General features: G+C 48.7%; 1 protein-coding gene across 5 annotated transcripts in view; it reads right to left on the bottom strand.

Annotated features, from left to right (window-relative positions):
- Positions 1-21,936, bottom strand: part of map7d1a (MAP7 domain containing 1a) — a 38,322-nt gene extending 16,386 nt beyond the window's left edge. Inside the window, exons 1-5 of one of the 5 annotated variants that reach the window (XM_023821198.2) lie at positions 21,734-21,936; positions 20,391-20,497; positions 5,954-6,157; positions 2,003-2,071; positions 1,537-1,557 (exon numbers count right to left, since the gene is read on the bottom strand). In XM_023821198.2, the coding sequence (XP_023676966.2) occupies positions 1,537-1,557; positions 2,003-2,071; positions 5,954-6,157; positions 20,391-20,497; positions 21,734-21,774 (442 nt within the window). In that variant the 5' untranslated portion in view covers positions 21,775-21,936. Of the gene's footprint in view, positions 1-1,536; positions 1,558-2,002; positions 2,072-5,953; positions 6,158-12,838; positions 12,978-20,390; positions 20,498-21,733 lie in introns of those variants that run through there. The other 4 variants (XM_072716263.1, XM_023821199.2, XM_072716264.1 and 1 more) reach the window with 4 other exon arrangements.
- Between the last annotated feature and the right edge of the window lie 954 nt (positions 21,937-22,890).

Here is a 22,890-nt window from a genome sequence, read left to right as displayed (position 1 = left end):
TCTCTGCAAACATCTAGTGTGTCAAAGTTTGGACTGGTTTTGACTACAGCTGCTGGGCTAAGAGGGCTGTGACAATGGACTGATAACAGTGTGGCAAGCAAAATTTGGGGGGGGGTCGGTGGGCATAGTGATGACCATTGATCATTGCAAAGAGCCCTACTGTTCAGGCATCAGATATCATCAGGCCTGGAGGGTGTAGCTTCATATTGACTCAAAGTGAGCCCCCCAGACTGGGAATAGCTTGGGGTGGGGTGGTCAATCTGTTTGGGGGGGGGGGGGGGGGGGGGTGAGGGTGAGGATTGTGAACTTGTCAGGGGAGAGCCTCTGCTAGCCAGAATTATGCCGATTCAAAAAACACCCCCAGGGAGAGTCACAACAATCATATGGGGATTGGGGGGGGGGGGAGCATATGAATTCCTTTGCTTCCACTTTCTACTCCCATGGCCTGGTGAGGGGGGTAACCCTGATCATCTGGGGGCGGGGGTGGTGAACAGGCCAGGAAAATCCCCAAAGTTCACATAAAAAATATGAAATCATTCCATCTGTCATAAACGATACTACATTTGACTTATTTAGCCGATGCTTTTATCCAAAGCAACATATACTTCTGTGGTCAATTGGGGATTAAGGGCCTTGCTCAGGGTCCCAACAGCAAAATCACTCTGCCAACCATGGGGTTCGAACCAATGACCTTCCTATCACTGGCACAGCGCCCTATCCCTGCTGAGCTGCATACTACCCCCCACCATACAGGGATGAACCAGTCCCAGCTCGGCACCCTCCTCCTCCATACCCCCCCCACCCACCCCCCATTCTAAAGCAACAACTAAACCAGTGTTTCTCAAACCAGTGCTCGTGGACCCCCAAAAACAGGCCACGTTTTTGCTTCCTCCAGGCTCTCAGGGAATCGGGAGGGAGCAAAAACATGGACCGTCTGGCCGTCCCTGAGGACTGGTTTGAGAAACACTGAACCAAACAACCATTCCACACATTCGACCACAGATCTGGCATTCTTCTATGTGGCGAGTTCAATAACATCGATGGAAGTCGCCAGAGAAGCAGGAGAGACATGAGAGAGATGTTTTGATCTAATGAGACGGAGAGCTGGAGGGAATGGGTGCAGACCAAAATCGAAGCCTTAATCAGTGTTTTTGAGGTCAGGCGCAGCTTTCCCGTATCCTGAGCTAGTGATTACTGCCCGTCGTCACAACCACACAGGAGGCTGACCTCTTCCACAAGAATGTCAGCTGAAGGCCCGTTTGATTGAAAGCACCACCGATATCTGAGCCAGATTGTCTCTGCCCCCAAAATCAAGCCCTTCATCTAGATTTGAGATTTTGACTGCAGCAGAACGTAAGTTTCAGTACTGTCAATTAGATCACAGCTAGGAAGAGGGAGAGAAAAAAGGAGGAGTATGGGATGATGAATGGAGAAGGGGGGGCCACATCCCCAGGCATACGGAGAGAGAACGAGTCACAAGACGACATCGCAGGCACCACCAACAGTGACACTACCCATGGTAAAGGCTTCTCTTACCTTGCATCTGGCTACGCTGCTCTGGGGGGGGGGGGCGAAAGAAAAGATGAGAGCTGCTGTCAATCATGAAAAAGCGGCCCACCTCCCTCGGTTTGGCTACACAGCTGGGCGACACGGCACGGGAAATGCGGCACGGAACAGCACGTCTGCCGTACGGTGACGGTGACGCTTTATGAATAAACCCCATGTGAAGTCGGTCGACATGGTCGAGTCTCCTTCTTAAGCGAGACGGGACTTCGATTAACACAATCTGCAGGTAATGCGTGTCAACATTTAAATTCAGAAACAGACGTTTGTTAACCTGAAGTATCAATCACTGCAGTGATTCTTCTTCGCAATTACATAACAGAACATTTTGCAGAAAGCTTGAACTGGTCAAGGTCAATGCGAGCTGAAAAAATGTGAGGGCGAGTTCTATTCCCCACAGCATGGGGGCGCTCTTTAGCCTGATACCATGCCGGCTTACCCAGGTATTTGGCCCGCTCCTCCCTCCGTTCTTTCGCCAGCTTCTGTCTGTCTTCTGATTTCATGCCATCTGTGTTTGGGGGGGAGAGAGAGATTACATCTTGAGGATGAGATCCAGCACGTCTAATCAAATGTTGGTGGTGGTGGGGGGGGGGGGGGGGGGGGGTGTGAACAACACAAGGCAAACAGTTCAAGGCTTCAATGCTTGTGGTGGTAATTATCCCACTTTTCCACACTGTCACAAGGAGGGAAAGCAGGTGGATACTGAGCAGGACTGGACTGCCATTTCCTTTCAAAAGAGAGGAAACCTTGGGGGTGCAGTGGGGGAAGGGGGGCGCAGAGGAGCCCTTTTCGGACAATGGGTAAGTGGGAACCCAAAACAGAGATGCAGCCTCCATATTGTCCGAATCTGACAGGCATTTAAGTGCCAGACCAATTCCTAATCAGACTGACGGCACGGAGATCTCAGATGCGAACCTCATTACCATAACTGGTGAGGGGTCTGAATGGCACAACGCTGCCCCAGCACCATGGATCGGGTCCAACACAGATTACATCACTTCCTGCAGCTTTTATCTTTGACTGAAAGATAGCTATGAGGAAAGCATCAGAATATTAGAAAGCCCGTAACCTAGGTGTCACCTTAAGTACAAGCATGTGGATGCAGTATCGAAGGTGTGCCTCCTACCCCCATTTTGTACAAACTGCCTTGGTTTCCGGTTCAGTATAGAATTTGTATTTGCACCCGAATATATTAATGGCCTCTTCCACTGCTACTCAGCTGGTCGGGCTAAGGGTCCCACGTACCCGGCTAAAGAACATGGGGATTGTGCCTTTCAGCCTGTCGTAAGTCTCCCGCTAGCGTTGTGTTCAGCTGAGTCAGGTGACTCGTTTAAAAAGCAACTGAAGACTTGGTTTAAGCAGGCGACTGAATTGAGTTGAGTTGTCTTACTTGCATTCTGTTGTATTCAGTGCTGTGTTTTTGTTTGCTTTTCCTTGATTTGTTATCTCGATGGTAAGTTAAGTGTCTTAGTGCTGCACAGCGCTTTGTGACACTGTCTGTCCGTCATCAACCAACCACAGAGGAGACTGACTGACTTACAGCTACGTAACACTGCCAAAATATGATGACTGCATACTGTTCAATTCACTGAGAAACCGATACATGCCTCTGCACACTGTAAGTTAGACTACTGCAATGCTCTGTTATCTGGGAGCACACTGCACACTGTAAGTCAGACTACTGCAATGCTGTTATCTGGGAGCACACTGCACACTAAACACCTGGCAGCATATTCAAAATGTGACCAGGAGTTGTAACACATAACCCCTGGTCTTAGTCCCCTGCACTGGCTTCCTGTTAGGTTCAGAACTGACTTCAAAGTTCTCCTACTTGCATATAAGGCATTTAAAGGTCTAGCTCCTGCCAACCTGACAGAATTACTTCAAGCCACATCACCCACTCAGATCACATCATGCAGACTTCCTGGTTAATCCACATATAAATAAAGTCACAGTTGAAGGTAAAGCTTTCTGCTACAGGGCAACAATATGTGAAATAGTTTGGCAGTCTATGTTCGGGATGCCACGTCAGTCTCAGTCTTTAAATCTCAACCGAAGTAGCTTAGCCACAACCTAACACATAACACACCTTAACTATGGCTACTGGTACTGCTGTTCATGCCATATTCATCTACGATGCTTGTCCATTTGTGTGTGTCAACATGCGTTCTGGCCATCCATGCTCCCTGCCTTCCTTCCCAAGTATCCGGATGGTGCCCGGGGAGGGAGAGCTGGAGTGCTGGTTCGGTCCCATGGGGGGGGGGGGGGGGGGCATTGTGGATCTGACTTACAAACTGCAACATCATGGGTGCAGACTTCAATCTGCCCCCCTAAACAGGCCGGTGTGGAGAACAGACTCATTGATGGACTTTGGCTTTGCCCTTAATCACAGTTTACTACTTGCATTTAGCAAGCAAGCCAATTTTCTTCTTCTATAATGTTAGCATGCCTGGGGGGGCAGTTGACCTTGGACCCCCAGAGGTTTCTTTCCCCCATACTTGGGAGTGTTTGGTTCCTCTCTTCCGATGTCATCAGGCTCTCTTTCTTTCTTTCTTTCTCCTCCCTTTTCCCTGTTTTTGTTTCATTCTGTAATGTATCACAACACACCCATGTAAGGTGCCTTGGGGAGACTTGGGGGTGGGAAAGGTGCTATATAAAAATGAATTTAATTGAATTAAATATTTTGCATGCAGTCATTGTCATCTCAAGTTACACATAAATTTCATAGCTGGTCACCAGCGTCAGTTTAGTTTCCTACAGCATCATCCCCAGAAGTGCGACCTGTGACCTACATCCACATGTAACCACAGAGACCAACATTAGATCTGCTGCATTGACACGATCCACATCTGGATTCTGGAATATTCCATTCCCAGCACTTCAAACCCCTGCGGGGTAACTAAGCCGTGACAGCCAAGCGAGGTACCTGTACGTTACGGATGATGGACTGCAGTTCACTTAAAACATTTCTAGTGATTAAAAGATTATTAAGAAAGCAACCGTCTACTGTGATCACCAGAATAATCAGTCAAGACCGAAGAGCTATTCTCAGAACCTCAATTTGCAAACTCCACGATATTTTTACATTATTTTATAGCTTTTCAGGTGTTTTGAGGGTTAGCTTAAGAGGATATTTCCCTACCTGTTTGTGATTGAAACGGGTTTGCTGCATCACAGAGGCACACAGCCATTAGACAGACCGTCTCTGTTACACACACACACAAAAGCATTCTGCAGTGACACCAGGAGGACGTGCCAGGAGACTGTCTCCTTGGCAACCGGCTCCAGTCACCCTGCCCTGCAAACGTTCAGACTATGAGCATGTCAGACCTCTGGGCTGAGACACGGACTCAAAGGAGGCCAAGGAGAGAGTCGTGAGGCTTAGCAATTTACATACTCCCTCCATCTATTGTCTAAAACTGCAATGTTTCCACCCACATTTCCCTGGGCAAAAACACAGCTGAAATACTTCAAATGAGTGCTGCTTTCTGCTTGTTCAACAGCTAATCCTTCAGGAACAAAATCCAGGGTCCTTAACGTTTGCATGTTTGTAATGCATCTCCTCCTCATTCATTGGGGCCTTAGAATCAGCAACAAACATACCCAAGAAAGCAGCCCCATTTAGCAGAGAAAAGCTGTGTACCCAGGACGTTACCACCAAGACTTACATCAGCGTCTTTCAACCCAGTCCGCAGGGACTCATGCACAGTCCACATTTTTATTCCCTCCCAGCTCCCAACACACCTGTGTTCTTTATTGTTTGGTTCAGGTGTGCTGGAGGCTGGGGGGAGCAAAAAGTGGGACCAGACTCAGAAGCACTGCCCTAATGAATGCCGAGACGAGGGTAGGATTCACCCGGCGCACCATTCCTCTACCGCTCACCTAGGGATCTAACTCGGTCACCATCCGCTCACCGCCCGCATCCTCACAGCGTGTTCCGGAGTGTTCTAGGATGAAACGAGCTTTCCAAGGGCATGTTAGGGCACCAAGCCGCTCAGCCTGCTACATTAATGACGTCTTCAAATTACGTTAAGCCTTAACTACAATTTCCTTCACATTAGGGCACAAAAAAAAATGTTCCTTGCTGAAAACATCTTTGGGCTGTAGAAGAAACTGGACCCATCAAAGCCTGCAAGGATGCAGAAACTGACCTCATCGACTCTTAAGACGTGGGCAGAGCATGAGCTAGAGCATGAATAAGGCATGAAAATCTCATTCCACATGTGCCTGAAGTTTGATGGTTTATATGCCAGCGACACCTATTTTTATAGACTCTCCTCATCTAGATTCCTCCTGATAGTACATCTAGAATATAATAAATATATGCAACGCAAATATTTTTGGGGAAAAATGGGCACTGGTATTATATAATATGAGAAAAGTTGTGTACCTTTTTTGGGCTGAGGGCTTGCACTGGTCCCAGTAGCAAGGGATTTACTGGGGGTGCTGGATCTCCGGCCACTGTCCTTTTTCTTCTGGGAATCTCCCTTAGTGGGGGTCTCTGTCCTCGCTGGGGGCTCCGTATCTTGGGGCTTCCCTCCTGCTCCCATTCCGTCCTCGTCTTTGGGACTGGTTTCAGGAGCTGAGCTGGTGGCTGTGGGGAGGGGGGGGAGCAGAAAGAGGAGTGAAATTAAGCAAGACTGTTTTTTGGAATGTGTGACGGAGTCCTGCAAACGGCGTGTTTTCAGTTATCCGTCATGCATCCCGACACCCGAAGGCTAGAGACACTCCTCAGGTAGAGCGGCCAAATCATCAGGCGGCTTCCTGCCCCCACGGTGGCAGGGTGGTGCAGACTGCCTACAGCTTGACTCAGCTATACCTCCCCAGGTTCAGTCTTGCTTCACCGTAATAAGCAGCATTCTGACCTGCCTGACACTCCCAAGTAGCAACAAGTCCGGACGACTCAGCCTTGCACACAAAGACACCTTCGTCGGCTACGTGAATCACAAATCAAGATGCGGTTTCAGACATGACGAGTGCAGTCGGCTCTTTAACGTGATGAAAATGGGCTAAATGAATGGCTTCCGGGACAGACCTGACTGCTCACTGCCCTGCCTATTGATCTGGGCTGAGTCAAGGCATTTCAGCACTCTGGCTACAACTTACAAGATACAGACTGTTCCTTTGTGCTTCTGGCTATCTTACACGCCCCTAGAGTTACCTTCGAAATAGCAGAGTGGGATACTTTTTGTTGTACGAGTGTTCGGGCGAATCTTCTAGGCCAAACCGACACTGTGAATCCCAATCAAGACCCAAAGTTATGTTGTTATCTACAGTGGACACTAGTGTGTGTTTCATGACAGGATACAGATAGACAGGGGAAGTGAAATGAAAAATGGGCTTATGGAGACTCCTGCAGCAAAGTTAAATGCTTGGGTAGACTTGTAGTCCCAAAGCAGGCTCTCACTGAATCCTGTAAGGTTTATATTTGGCTGGAAAACGCAGAGGGAAGGAGAGGAGCAGGAAGTCACAAGTCGCCTTCCCCAGATACAAGCCTGCCCTGGAAAATAGGTGCTATATTCTCGACATGCAGCATCTGCAGGCGAACCAGCCAACCCAGCGGGCACACTGACCAGAAACGCGCTGTTCAGCGGTAGATGGAGGACAGCAGGTTTTCAGGTTTCGATTTCCACAAACGCAGAGATGAAGGTCATGACTGCAGACCAGACAAGTCGCTAAAGCGGGTGGTCCAGTGCAGAGCAGGAACAGAGCACCCCCGACCGCGAGCCTGCCCCCCGCGATCCAGTGGGCGCTGGGTTAGGGATGGCTGCGACAGGGAAAGGCAGCGGGAGCCCAAAGTGCTGTCTCAGCTGTCAGCGGTACCATGGGGAGATGGAAGAGCACATTTCAGATCTGACAAAGTATCCCAGGCTGAAGGTTTGAGCCCCCGCTAGAGTGAAAATGAAAGCTTGACGCACCCTGCACTCAAAGTCAGCCGTCTCACTCCCCAACCCTCCACAGATGATGCAGGGAAGAAGAAAAAAAGCTTTCTTCCCCACTAAAGCAGGGGGAACATAGTCAATGCAGAGTGACTCATGCTTGGCAGCCCCATCTCCTCGCTCAGCTCCAAAATGAACTTCACCCCGGCTCTCCGTACACAACAGAACCCAGAGGAAACACTGGATCCGGGTCAAGCGACACAACCCCCGGCAGTTCAAATGCAAAATGCAGCCTTAACGCAGAATCTGAGCACACAGCATTAACACTGCTGGTTTGCCTGAAAATAAAGGCACCCCCCCCCACCCCCCACTGCCCCATTGTCACGACGGATGAAGAATTCAGCTCTGATCTCCCGTACACGTCGCTGCTGTTCAGCATTATGCTCAGAGTCAAGCACAATGCTATTATGTTGGAAATATCTGTTGTTCTAATCATCTGGAAATGGGTGTTAACCAAAAACAAAACCAGATCAGGGCCTTTGGGGGGGGGGGGTCTGTTTTTGTGCAGACTTAACCCCCTAAGACAGTTTGTTTCTCAATCTGACTGCGGCATCTACAGGCTTTCCGCTCTAGTTAACTCCAGTTAACTTCAACCCTTCAAACAAGGCCAGTAAAATTTATTGTAAGTTTACTTGGAACAACATGGAGAAGTCAGCCCAGACTGGGTCAGGACCAGATAAAGATGCTTGGCGACTTTGTGGTGAACACACTATGTCTAGAAAATCACTGCCACACTTGAAAGAAGCTCACAGAAGGAAAGGAGATGATCCATGAAGATCTGGAGATGGAAACTGGAAGGGGAAGAGCAGGTAATCCACAGATATGACGATCTGCACAGGGCCGAGCTCTCGAAGCTCTCTGACCAACAGCGACGACGGCGAGCCGCCGAGACCCACAGATACCATGGAGAACTTTATGGCCGCCCCCCGTGCTGTAAGGCCTGCCACCCAGACAGCCAGTCTGATCCCTCTCTGTTTACTGCATATTTGTGCTGTTGCACTCGGTGTGTGGTAGACATTTCAAACTCAGAAAGTACCCTGGAATTCCCCAGTGGTGCTTTGCTGCATAATCCACAGACAGACGACACCGTTCACAAAGCAGAGGACTGGCTGTGCTTATGAACATGACTGCTCTGTTTTTGGGGGGGGTGGGGGGGGCACAGCCGGATCGCCATGCCACATGGCTCTGGGCTCCTGACCCCCTTCCCCACTGCCAGCCACCCACTTTGCCTCCGCGTTGCTTCCATTCTGATGCTGAAGTTCATGCCTTTTGTCTTCATCCCACCTTCCTTCTGCTACGCTACTGAGGTCCACATCCCTTCCTCCACATCCCTTCCTCCACATCCCTTCCTCCAGTTCACCCGTCACCTGGCTCTGCTCACTGTCCCATCCGGGGGAAACCCAGCGAGGCTGAAGTCCTCCTCAGAAATCAGACAAGCGGCTTGGCGGCTGAAGATTTTCACCATGATGACAGCGGTTTGGGGGGGGGAGGGGGGCTGCAGGTACCGGCAAAGCTGTGGAATGCGACGGCTTTCCAGCCGCGCTCAGAACCAGCAGCCAGTAAACCTGCACCAGTAAACAGTGGGAAGTCAGGCTCTCGTTACGGAGGGGGCCAGTTACCAAGCAGGAGGAGCACGACGCCATGCCTAAAAACCATCAGTAACCCCCCCGTCCCCCCCTAAGCACGAGACAGATTCCATCCTGAATTCTGGCCCCTCCGACAGACCAACAGGCTCTGCCCTCCTCCCCAGCTTCAGTCCGGGGGGCACCCTGGCTCTGAGGGTGGGGGCAGCCGTCCGCCGATTATCTGCAAGCATCCGGGGGCACAGGGCACAGGGCTGCAGGAACGAGCACGATCTGTCAGAAGATGGGAGACGCAGTGTCTCCACATCGCAGCCGTGGGGCCAGTGTGCTGGGCTGTTAGTGACGAGAGAGACTGTCTCATCAGGCGGCTTTAAAATGTTTACATTCATGCTGCGATCCGTACTGTCAAATCCCTCACATACTGAATATTTTGGCTTCACTAGTGAGAGACTGAAGACTTCAGACACGCTAAAGAACATTTCACTGCTCAGGCGGGGACACACGCGTTAAAGCGGACACACACACACACACACACTAAAGCGGGGACACGCGAGTTTTGCGTATGATTGTGTCACATGGTGTATGGCAGTCTCAGACTGTCTGTCCTATTATAGGAGCAGATAGTGGCGGAGGGGAGCAGTAAGGGGGTCAGTCGTGCTGCAGGAATCCCTGGCATGCGTGTCACTCACGGGGAAGACCCTACCCCACTGTCAGCCCTCAGAGATGGGGACACAGGAAGCGACCTGTCCGGGGTCCCACTGCACGCCAACCGTGTGACGTCACACTCCATGACCGATGAACAAACCGCGGCCAGCCAGCCAGGCTGCACCTCAGAAACGGGTCTTCGATAGGCTGGGGGGGCAGAGCAGCTGTTCGCTACAACCGCGCTGCAACACAACCCCACCCCCCCCCCCCCATCCCCCATACCTCTGATGGGATGGGCAAGGGGAGAGACGAGTTCCAGGGAAATAAATATTTACAGAGGATGCTGGAACATCTTCAGCACATCCCTCCCCAGGAGCAATGAAGGCAATATAATAGCATACTGCTCGTCTCATCCACTGTGGGACACGAGAATTCTGGGTAATCTGGAGGTAGGGTAGGAGTGAGGGGATTCTGAGAGGGTGGGTGCGGTGTTTACTTTGGCAAGAAGATCCCCTAAGGTACACGGTGCATCCTAGAGGAACCATTTAAGCGTTTCCCGGCAGAGCAGTCAGATTATTACCCCAGAACCCCTCTTTTATTTAAGGAACAGTCGCCACAAGTCCCTAGCGAAGACTCCACTTCCGCTACGGCTTACGCTGGCATCAGACCTGGAACGTTCCACAGCCAAGTCCACCGCAGCAATGGTTTAAACTCCCTGAGCACTTTGTTGCCCCAACGCGGCATGAGTCCCTGTCTGCACGCTTTGCACGATGCAACAGAACACCCCCCCCACACACACACGCACACGGCTGCAGAGACTCTTTATCCATGAGGACAAAACAGGCGGCTGTTTATTCTATCAGCCCCCCCGTTTATGCACGACAGCTGGCAAAACAGGAAGCCCCCTGTCTGAAGCAGTCCCGCTCTCCGCTTACTTCGCCCGGCCTGTTACGTTAAAAAAATGGCTTCAAAGAAGAGCTTCGCAGAAGCAGACAGGCTGAGTGCGCGCAGCAGGCGAGGGAGGGGGGCAGAGGGGCACACCAGTCACTCGGTGCATGGAACCTGTGCCATCTCAGGTAGGAAAAGCGCCAGCGAACGAAGGGGAACAATGCGATTCCAGCTAAGGATCCACGACCACACCGTGACCACGAACCAGACTCCAAAGTCAAAGTATCATTTATAGTCAGCTTTAGACACTGAGCTGAAATATCATTCTCATTGGTTGTAGCACAAATCAGAAGTAATAAATAAATAGAATATAAATATTAAGACATATAAACGTAATACAGACGAGACAAAGACACATTTGACCACCTGATTGGTGGGGAAGATTGGTGTTGAAGCAGAACGTGCAATAAATAGATTTGAAGAGTGAAGAGTGATCTTCAGAGACTTAGGTTGCAGGGGGGGCAAAGCTATTCAGCAGTGAAATAGTCTGAGGGAAAAACTGTTTTTAAGCCTCTTCTTAAGAATGTCGAACCAGTGATGAGGTGCTGCAACAGCCCCGGGCAATCGGGGGCGCCACTGAGCGGCATGATCACAGACAGCCCAGCAAATCCATGAAGATGGCACGGCAGGAGGAAGGGTGCAGCAGGGCGGGAATGGAGGGGGGTGAGGTTTAGGGAGTGGGTGACAGCTGGAAGCAAGAACGGGGGGTGGGGGGTGGGGGGGACACACGAAAAGTATGTGAGGAATGCAGAGGCAGCTGACTGTGGTTTAAGGGGTGAATTTCAGGACGGTGAGCCCTGAGACCCTGGCCCTCCCTGGAGCCACATGGCACAAGTGTGTGCGTGTGTGCGTGTGCGTGCGCGTGTGCGTGCGTGTCCCCAATCAGCAAACTGCCAGTCCAAGGCGAAGTCTGACTGGGCGGTGAAGTGTGATACAGACGGTGAAGCTTAGGCTGGTCTCCACAAGGGTTTCCACTGGCTCTGAGACGTACATGAGCTTTACTGTTAAAGGCTTCCATACTAAACTGATCACAAACAAACAGACAAACCGGCCATGTGACCAAGCTGATCTGAATCTCCTCCATGTCAACCAGCCCTACTGACCCAGTACAACAGCTGTGTGCGTGGGGGGGGGCGGGGGAGCATCAAGACCAGGAAGGAAGCATCGTGGCTCATACCCCCCAGGCCAGTCCATCACCATAGCAACACACAGCACATTGCCCAGGACTGAGATGGACGCGTCTGGCTGACGATCTCACAAGCCCGAGGGTCACGCCACCCTTCATGAGGGCAGCCTTCTAACTGGTGCCGTACTTGGTGGATGAACTGGGTTTATAAAGAAAAAAAAAATTAGGTTTGCTATAGGAAGGACAGGCATATCGCAGCTTTTCCGAGAAAGGAATTCACAAGCGAATTTCACTTTTCAGATACACCCCCACCCTGCTCCAGGCAAAGTGAAGACTCAAACAACATCTGGCCCGTGAATCCAGAGGCGCTACAGGGGGTCACTGTACAAACATTTGGAAAATCGAAGAGCACACCAAAATAATGTTGGCCACAAGAATGAGGTGGAATAGCAGTGAGGGGGGTTTTCCAGGAGAGCCACAGATACCCAATCGATAAACAGAGACATAAACTGTCCATCACAGACAAGAGCATCCACTCAGATCAACTCCACTCAACTCAATGAATCACCGTTAGCACTGATTAAAAGTAAACCAAACATGTCATTGCCGAGAGTCGCGTATAATTAATGGTACAGTGTAATTTCCCAGAAGTTCCGAGGTCCCTCTTAACGCCGACATTTGATACGGAAGCCCTGCCTACGTGGGCAGGGACCGCCAGCAAACAGGAGGAGTAATTACAGGTTCCCAAACCACATGCCCGTCCAAGCGTGGACGGCTCTTCAGAGAATCACAGGAGCTCAACTGAAACATGCAAGAACCTGCACAATCACTGTGGCTGGAAAACCAAAATGGTGGTTAAAAAAGAATAACATACGCTTTAAAATTTGTTGGAGGGAAACAGGAGCAGGCAAGGTCAAGGGTCAAACGATGGCGACAACGAGTCATCACCCGTGTATCGGTTTAGCTACGCCAGGCATTCTTGCACGCCCACACACCCCTTGTGAATCAAGCCCACACCGCGTCATGTGACTGACCAGTTGCCATGGCGAGCGCTGGAACCTCCCCACGCGTGCGTCGTGTCCAAGATCCTCCGCGCTGTTGACAAAACAACTGCGTCTAAGATGGCTGCCATCTAAGTGCTTAGAGTCACAGCTCCTTGGACGGGGGGGTGGGCAAGCAGATACCCCTGAAAAAAGTGCCACATGCCCTTAGGTGCCCGATAGCGGCAGCCTAATATTAGCCCTTCCAGTCCAGTGACGCGCGAGTCCCACGCGGGTTTATTTTCAGCGACGGTTGGACGGAGGTGCTGCACTGGGCAGCCTTCAGCCCACCCCCCCCGCATCCTTCTCTCACCCACCCCAACAGAATCTAGGGTACAGCTGTTTGGGACTCAAATTAGGTCATGGCAACACTGCTGAGAGTAGAGGCAGTGCACACTCATGGGGGTGGAGTGGGACGTCAAAAATAGCAAGGATCCACATTTCTATTTCCTGGGGCCTCGAAACGAGGGGCCCGGACAGGAAGCTCCGCCAGGCGCGATCGACTTCCTCACTATGAACTTGAACTGCGACTTGAAGCAAATTTCTCCAGCTCTGAGAGAAAAGACGCATGGAGACAGTGGACAGCTGCCCCCGGGCAAGCCGATTCAGCGTATCCAGCCGCATACGACAAGTGCTGCGGTCATCTGCAAGCCGCCATGTCGCAGAAGGTCGTCTGTGGACATCAATCAAGACCAGCAAAGACTCAGGTCAGAGGGGAAGGATGTGGGATTGATGTAGTGCAGGGGTGCCAATCTTATCCAGAAAGGGCCGTGACATATGTGGGTTTTCCCTTATTAGATTACAAATTAGAGGACTGATTGGCTGGACTCCTCACACCTGTGGAAGGAAAATACTCCGGGACCCAGGGCCGGTCTACGTTTTTGCTCCCTCCCAGCTCCAGGAGCAAAAACATGGACAGTCTGTGGGTTCCTGAGGACCAGACTGGGAAACACTGGCTTAACTTAAAGAAACAATGAAAAATCATACCCAGAAGTAGATAGTTAAGGTCCAGACAACAAAAATCCAACCCAAAATTTTGTTTCGACCAACCAGTTGACTACCATAAACCACATGGTTCTGGAACACAGACACCTGGAAAGGAGGCTCTTAAAATGGCTGAGCGTTGATGTGAATGGAGATCAGTTCCCCTTCTCACTACACTGTACTGGTGCAAACTCCACAGCGAACGAAACCCTGCTTCTATTGCCTGGTCTTTGAAGAAACAGCTAATTACACATCAGGCATAAATATGCAGAGCCATCCATGAAGCAAATTCATTCATCATCTCATCAACCCCCCCTTCCCCGAAACGCTACGGTTATGATTCTACCGGACATTGGGCCACATGTGTTCATGACCGGCTTCTGACAGAAAGCTGTGACCAGAACAAGTACAATGAGATACAGAAGGCTGACCCAGCAGCTCCTTATGAGAGGGGTTATCAAGCCCTGCGGAGAGAGAGAAACCTTTGTTCTGTTAACGGGAATGAAAACAATGAACCGAGAAGGAGGTAGGATGGAGTTTGCACCACAGGCTTCCCGTTTCAGTGCTGGCATGCCAGCAGACGACCCCTGACCCCACAGTGGCCTGCAGGGGGTCACCGGCACACGAGGCTGAGGAATGTCCGACACCCGGGGAGAATCATCTTGGAACTCGCTGGACTTTTGGGAATTAGAATTTAGTAAGAGTCATGATATCCATGTTCTCAGAATGAGAAAAAAATCTCAGGGAGAAGGTGGAGGTCTATGCTGATCTGGGTCGAAAAAAACAACAGTCTGTGCTCTTCCCAAGTCTGCAGCCCTTTGTACCCTTTCGGAGCGAGCCTTATTCGCATGTCGAAGGAGGACCTTTCATTTCCCCATCATGCCCCCCTCCACACCCAAAGCGCAGTGACGTGATGCCAGTGCCCCCACTAAAACCTAGAAATGAAATCACCCAGCTCTGCTTCCATTGACCCCCCCCCCCAACCCAAGCCAACAGCCAGCCGACACTCCGCCCCACACCGCACCCTCCCCAATTCCTTCAAGCAGAAGACTCGCCACCCACACACACACAGCTTGGCTGGGGGGGGGAACCACCTCCTCTTAACAGTGAGTCGGAGGACCTTCCCTACACAGTCCCTGAACACACTCCCAAAATACCACATGTTCCCTCTTGTTGCTTCATGACCCCCCCCCCCCCAACAGGAATTTTTTCCAATTCCCTCTCCCTCTGTGACACACAGACTAAATGTCTTCCTTAAAAATCCCCCCTCCCCTACAGCTCTAAAGGATTTTAAGTCTGAGATTTCAGCTCACTACTATTAGCAACAAACACCCCCCCCCCAAAAAAAAAAACACAGTCTTGTAATTTCCTGCTAATGCCAGCCAGCCTGTGCAGAAATCTTTAAATCTCAAGGGGGGGGCTTGGCATCTCGAAGAGCCCGGGGCAAACAGTCTAGGTTCAATTCATACATCACCAGCAAGACACTGCAAAACAGCACAAAACATCTGCATCTGCACAAAACGACAAGACGCACGTGAACGGGCAGCTTCACTATAAATAAAATGACTATTCCAGCAAACTCAGAGCCACGTGTCTCATTGGTGAGCTGCACAAAGTCTAGGTTTGTTAATCCTGTTTCACGAAGCCCCCCTCCTACGTCCCATAAAAGACAAATTTATTAACACATTAGAAAATACTCTTTCGGTTTCCAGTGTGTTATGAAGACAGCATGTGTTAAATTAGTCTCCCCCCCCCTCCCCCACACACACACTCAGCAGACTATTTATCTGCGTGTAACTAGAAACTTGCAGTGAATAGTTAATCACTACAAAACTAGGAGCATGATTAAAAACACTGACACTTCAACACCATCTGTTCCTTTGAACACATAGATTCTATCATACAAATTTATTGCCTCTTCCAGCAAACGGAGTTAACAGAAGTCTGTCATGAACAAGAAAATGAATCTACACTGATATTAAAATCAAAGCAACCCTCATCTGCCACAAAAAAGGTCAACACTTGACCTCTCGCTGTGGAGGTGCTCAGCACTGTGAGACGCACAAACATCCATTAAAAGAGAAATAACATCACATGAAGAAAATGACTAATGTTCACCCAGTTTTACCATCAGCTGTAGGTGGTCAGTAGGCTTCCTGTAGAAAATTCAAAACAGTCTTTCAACTGAAGACTTATCTTGAAAGGTTTAACTCTCTCCCCAAATAGTTTCAGAGCAACTAAACCCAACCCAAACCAAACCCCAACTTCAACCCAATCTCAAGAAGCACCCAGCAGCCACTTGCTTACTCTGTAGGCACCATTTATAGCATGCCAAGATTTGGGGACTTGAGTACTCCCCGATCAAAAGGTTCAATAGGCACACAGGTATGAGCCGTTAATCCCTGTCACCTCATACACTTCCTCCTCCAACTGGGTCGAGTGGAGCTTTCCCCATGGAAGGACAGATCTTCACATCGCCATGCATGCCTAACTTCACAGAGCACTGACAAGAGGAAAGGGGATCACTTGTCTAGAAGCCACTGATCAAACACCAACGAGCACTTTTCCAAGAGGTTGTGCTTGCAGCCAGCAGCTAAATAACCAAGATGACACAAAGAGCATCAATGCGCAGCAAGTAGTCTGGGTGACATCTTAGCATTTAAAAAACGCAAGTATTTTTTTTACAGAAATACAGGGATTACTTCCTTTTCTGTCCCAGCGGTGGAATGAGGTGACAGACTTTCAAGAGCTCCCTCTCTATCTTTCACACACACACACAAACACACTGGACAGAATATGATATGAATTTCTTCTGGCACTGTCCTTACTATCTGTGACACCCACCAAACTCAAGAACCACTCAAGCTACACAGACAAGCAAACGGATCTCGGCTCAGTGTTCCCCTCCAGTCACACCATGGAAGAACGTTGGATCCATACCTGGCAACAGTACTCTGAGACCGTCCTTCTGGCCCAGGGAGATTGAAAACCAAAAACAGGCCAATTCACACATAAAACAAGTTCCAGGAGCTCAGTGCATGACGAGCAAGACACCACATGCTAATGGTGCGTTCGTTTTTCTCTCGGAGCTCGAAATTCCGAGTTGAGTGACATCACGTCCGACAATCTCCCGTTCGAGCTACCCACATCTCGGAACAAACATGACTGCCTCCATGAACACGTTGCTGTGTGTTGTTGCTTTATATTTTAGCAGATTTGGAGTTTTCCAAAATGGAGAAATGAGATTTTTCCGAGAGACAAACAAGAAACACGAACTAGTCAAACCACATTAAAAGCTTTATAAAATATTTTAGTACATTCATAGCGATATTTTGTTTTTGATCAGTAAACAAACTATAAACAAACCAAGTCGCCATGTTGAAATTACGTCACAGGGGCAACTCGGGCAACAAAATCTGGTCCGACTTCAACGTCATAAAAGGGGCGTGTTTCCGACGGGAAGTGACGTTTTTCGTGACGTTTTCATCCGAGTTCCGACTTGGAGAGAAATAATCGAACGCACCATTATATCCCACCTCCCCCCCAATTCCCACCCTCTTTGGGAAGTCTGGGCAGAGCAGAAATCTAAAACAGTCCATCCGGATAACAGTTGTAAGTAAATATTCTCTGTTCAGCCCTTGCTGAACTTCTGTAGACTAAATCCTAATGACAATGTTAGAAATGGTGTCAAAATGCCCCTACAAAGCAGACTTAAATCAGTCACTACACATTAGTCACTACGCACAACTTATTTCTTGGTTTCGCTATTAAACTTATGCTGCACCATACAATAGAACCTTTCTATTCAATCCTCTTAACCAAAGTTACTTCTGTTGAACATCACAGAACTATTCGAGGAAGGTTAACAGTCATATAGTCAGAAAAAAGTATGTCTTTATATTACACCCCCAACAGCCAGCACAAACTAATGTAAAAACCCCCCAAGATGGCAGCAGGTCTCATCTCTGCGGGTGATTTCAGTGACCTGCAGTGCAGAAAGACAACTTCACTTTTTGAAGTGTGTCTTTTTTTTTTTTTAAGAACCTGGAGCTCCGGAGACACCGTGGAGCCGGGTGCGGTCTGGCTTCTTCTCAAGCTCACTAGAATTGCCACAGTCTTGGAATATCTTGCAGCCGCTTTGTCTCAAAATGGGAGATACATCGTCAGACCGCAGGTCCATCCACTACGGTGCCGGTTCTTTAAAAAAAAAAAAAATAATAAAAAAAGGAAAAAAAAAGGAAAGCCCACACCTAACACGACCAGAATGTCTTGAAAGGTTAGGACAGGACAATGCTGCATTCTCATGCGAGCCGCGGACATTTCAGGGCTATTCTCACGGTGCAGAGGAAACATCTCCAAGGGGCAGGGAGCTGAGCAGCCCCACGTCCTTTGAGGAAGGTTCCCACAGGCTAGGTGGGGCTCCGCTATCTGAAACTCGGCCAAAACACACCCCACCCAAGCCGTCCCTGCGCCGAAAATCAGGAAGGAGGCCCGGGCATCTGTTGTCTGGAGAGAAGCTCCACAGCGTGTGTATGAATGTCGGGAAGCTCATGGCACAGAGACGAGGGTGAGAGGTCAGGGGGGAAAGTCTGCTGGTCCTTATACACACACCCTGTATGAAGTGATTACGCACATATACCCATGTGGGACTCTCACCACACGCCGTCTGATATGGAAACAGACTCTTAGAGGTGAAGGATCGAAATTAACATTCGAGTCTGTGCCAACGACCAAGAGAACTCTGGCTGGGTAAATGCAAGGGTATCATTTCAAAGGATGGTATCAACAGGTACTCAAATCACCCATCTAACGGCCGCCGGTGTTAATTTGACTCCCAAATGGCCGCCTCTGCGTCTTTTTCCAAACCGTGATGCTATTTGGTGAGGCTGAAGTTTCAGCTTCCCAACCAGGCCAAGAAATCCATAGGAAGAAGTCCTGCAAGTTGGCTTCTTGGAACAGTGCTGCTCCCTGATAGAGAGGAGAACGGGAAAATGAGAACGTCGTGGCCGGCTGACACTTCAAAGCACCCAATGTGTACGAAGATCCAGCTCCAGAGTCAATTCCAGGGTTGCGAACAACCTACAGCATATCTGACGCAAGCTCTCGCAAGCGCTAAGCAGACTAACGTTGGATGTACTGCAGACTGGTCGCACACCAATCTGAACATCCACAAACTCCCCCCCCCCCCAAGCTGAGTCACGGCCAAGCAGCATCTTGGAGCAAAAGAGGAAAAAACAAATACTGGTTCCCTCATTAGGTCCCCCATCAAGGAATTCCCTAGCTGTCATTTAGCCCCCCCGACAACACACCTGACTGCAGAATCCTGGAAAAAACCTGCCCTGCAACAGAGACTTAAGCACAAGCCAGACTTGTTGTCCGAAACAGAAAACCCTAGTGGGGGCAGTTTGACTGGTCCTCCCTGCACATAAGAGCTTCAGCAGCATGGAAACGAGATTTGTGACCACATCTGCTTGAAGAGGGTGGGGGGAGGGGGAGGGCTACCGGATTACCTCATGGGTGCAGCTGAGATGCTATTTTTCAAGCATGGAACAAGTCGAGCAACCTGTGAGTTTAAGAATGTATTTGCAGTGCTGTAGGGGGGGATTAGGTATTTTTTTATTACTGTTATTTTTCTGAAGGAGCATCCGATGCAAATATATTTCATAACATGGCAACTGCAACATTAAAATAAGGACGGATATCACGTCAACACGCCCAACACGACAGAGAACTAACGGGCACTAATCCCGCACATGAATCCCGGTTCCCAGTAATTCAGACTTCATACCGGTTAGTGTCGGTCCCCCTCCCCCACAAAACGCTGCAATTGCCGTGAGATGGACCCAAGACGCCCGAAGCCTGTGGCTGGAGTTAGCTTAAGACGTTTGAAGATGATCACGAATAGAAAACCGTAAAGGGAACCCGCTGCCACGTTTTGGGGGAAGGTTCAGAGACCCAAAGGAGCAAACAGAAACACTATTTCCAAATCCCATGGGGAGGATAAAGAGAGGAATCAGAATGAAATGGGGAGGGGGGGCAATGCATCCGCTCATTCTGTGGTTTGAGCAACAGAGCAGGACGAGGCTCTGATGTGGGGGTAGGAGGCGAGATACCACCCCCAGACCAAAGGGGCGAGAAGTGCTGACTTTGTTATACGATCTGGAAAAATATACATTAACACTCAAAGGCGCTAATTAAAATCAGTTCAGTTATAGGGTTCGGGTATATCGTCCACGCTATTTACAAGATATTCTTTAGTCTAAAAAAATATCGATCTGATTTTATGATTATAAATATCAGCGGAAACATCTGCGCCTCTTTTAGGCAAGTCACGTGATTAAAAAAATACATATTAACGCGGCCTGTTATTTCCTTAGATCCATACAGCTGTTCAACCCGGTTAGGAGCATTTAATGTTGCGAGACTGTGTGGCCCATATGTACCTACAGTGTAATAATGTGGCATGGGGAGGCGGCGGAAAAGGGGAGCATACCAGTGCGGCCAGTATGAAGGACACGGAGCCCTTTGCTGGAGCTTCACGTGCCGCAGATCAATAACTTACGTTTTTCCGCAGGCTGAGGTTTCTCTTGTAGGTCCATATCTTTGCAATCCGTCTTCTCATTCAGTCGTGCGCTTCTCGGCTCTGGTCCTGCGGCCGTATAACCATTCCTCCCAGCAGCAGATAGGGGGTGGAATAAAAAAAAAAAATCTCGGCTTAGTTATTCACTTCAGTCATTCGCCAGCGCAGACACCGTCTAGCAATTTTCCCAAACGGTAAAGGTGGAAACAATAAAAAGGGAGAAGGCAAAATGGACAGATGCCGTGGAACGGAAGAAAAAGGGCAGAAAGACAAATTAATACAAAAAAGTTTAAACGAAAATGGTAAAAGTGGCTTTCCCGACGGCACTTGTGCAGCCGAAATAACTGTTAATATTTTTATTTCGCAAAGACGTGGTGTCAAGAAAAGGAAAAAAAACTTTAGAAAAGAAAAAAGAAAGGTAGAAAACTCCACCACACCGCAACAACAGCTGATGGAATAGCTATTGTGCGGTCGGTCCCTCCTAGCCTCCAGAGAAGACTGTACCACATATAACGGGGTACCTGTTATATTTGAGAATACAAAAGTAGATCTATTTGGACAAATTAATACGTGTCTATCTGGACCTATTTATTATTACGTTAATTTTTTTTATTTTTTTGCCCCTTTCCTAGCTTCTGCATTTGATTTATGCGATATATCTAAACGGCCTAACAATATACCCCCCCTCCGTTTTCCATAGTGGTATCACCGAGGATCCCAACATGTTCAGACTATCTGGGGAAAGTTGAATTATTTTGGCTGAGATCGCAGATGGTGAGTCACTTTAGAAGATCACGATGGACATCGACGCCCAGCCCCGTTAAAGTCACAGTCCGGCAACTTGTTGACGAGTGGTAGTGGTGCCTATAATGCCATTTTATGATAAAATGTCACAATCCATTACACAGTTGTCCCTCGTTTCATTCAATATTGAATCGCGCATTTAAATTCTTGCGAATGTATAGTCTGTAACTTCATATATTAATCTATTGACTTCCGGTGACTACTCAGACATTTTAACTGAAAGAATCATTTTGTTGTCATGGCACATATGTTGCTTCTTTAAATCGAATATCGTTTATACACACACAAACACAAATATGCATAGTTATTCATACATATAGCATGCATGTGTGTATTTTCTATGCATTGATCAGATTTGTGTCACGCATATTCTCACAGTCGCAGTAAAATGTGGACTTACTAATCGTGTAACTGTGTTCTTAGCGCTCACAAATACTCCGTAGGCTTGTTTTCCTTCTGCTTTTTATATGCTCCTAGCTGGAGTCCTGGAAGCAGCAGAAGTTCTAACTTGAGTCTCTTACCTCATTTTAAGTAGCTCTGCTGCCTGGTCCTGCTCTCTCATTACTGTTTATACAGAGATCCAGGCATCGGAGTCCGACGTGCAGTTACCCCAGTGTGTCACGCCATATAGTCTAAGCTGCGAAAGACGACGTCGTAAGCGAATTCTGGGGGGCTTGCGTTGGGAGGTGGGTGACTGCCTGGGGGACCCAGGGCTATGAATCTTTTTTTGTTTCCACGTTCTGTTTCGTTGTACACTGCTTGGCCAGCAAGCACTTAAGAGCCAATGACTGGGTCATTATTACAGCTCATTAAGGTTATGCAGCAATAAAGTGAAGTCAGCTGAGTATCTGAATCTACTGAATGGCCAGGTTATCCCATCCATGGATTTTTTTTTCTCTCCTAACAACATGAGTATATTTCAGGAAGAGAATGCTAAGATTCATCGGGCTCGAATTGTGGTTCGGCAAGCATGAGGAATCATTTTCACACATGAATTGGCCGGCACAGAGTCTTGACCTTAACCCCATTGAAAGTCTTTGGGATGTGCTGAAGCAGACTTTACAGAGTGGTTCAACTCCTGTCCTCAATACACGATCTCGATGAGAAATTAATGCAAATCTAGATGAAAAAAAATATTGAGATGTTGCATAGGCACGTGGAAACAAATCAATGACAAATGTGCATCATAATCAAAGTTAAAGACTGTCCAATGAAATGCCACTTTTTTGCCCAGGCAGTGTATGTTGTAAACATAGCTGATTAGTAAACATTTGGCCTGAGTCTCACCGAGGTCCTTCTGTTGTTCCCACAGAATATCTTAGTGACGAGTTACTGTGTTAAAGGCTGGAGTCCATCACTTTCTGCTGCACGACAGGGAGAAGCAGCCTTTTAAGATCTACAGTCAGTATAAACCTAATGAATCCCTTATTTAATGTCCATCCAGATATATAATCATTCAATATGTAACTGTTGGTGCTGGTGTTAAGGTTATATTTTTGCATAGTTCAAGGGCAAGAGTTGAAGGTTGGCTGAATAGATTCACAGAGATTTCATGCCAGGTATGTCAGCTTCTGGTCCAAAGCAGGATCTCAGTCCTGTTTTCAGACATTTATCTGCAGCCGTAAGTGGCTGGAAATTCCCTGAGAGTCGCTTTGCATCCCTTTATGAAGTCCAGCAA

Source organism: Paramormyrops kingsleyae, chromosome 9 (assembly GCF_048594095.1).
Source record: "Paramormyrops kingsleyae isolate MSU_618 chromosome 9, PKINGS_0.4, whole genome shotgun sequence".
In the NCBI taxonomy this organism is placed as follows: Eukaryota; Metazoa; Chordata; class Actinopteri; order Osteoglossiformes; family Mormyridae; genus Paramormyrops; species Paramormyrops kingsleyae.
This window is presented reverse-complemented; position numbering and strand designations above follow the sequence as displayed.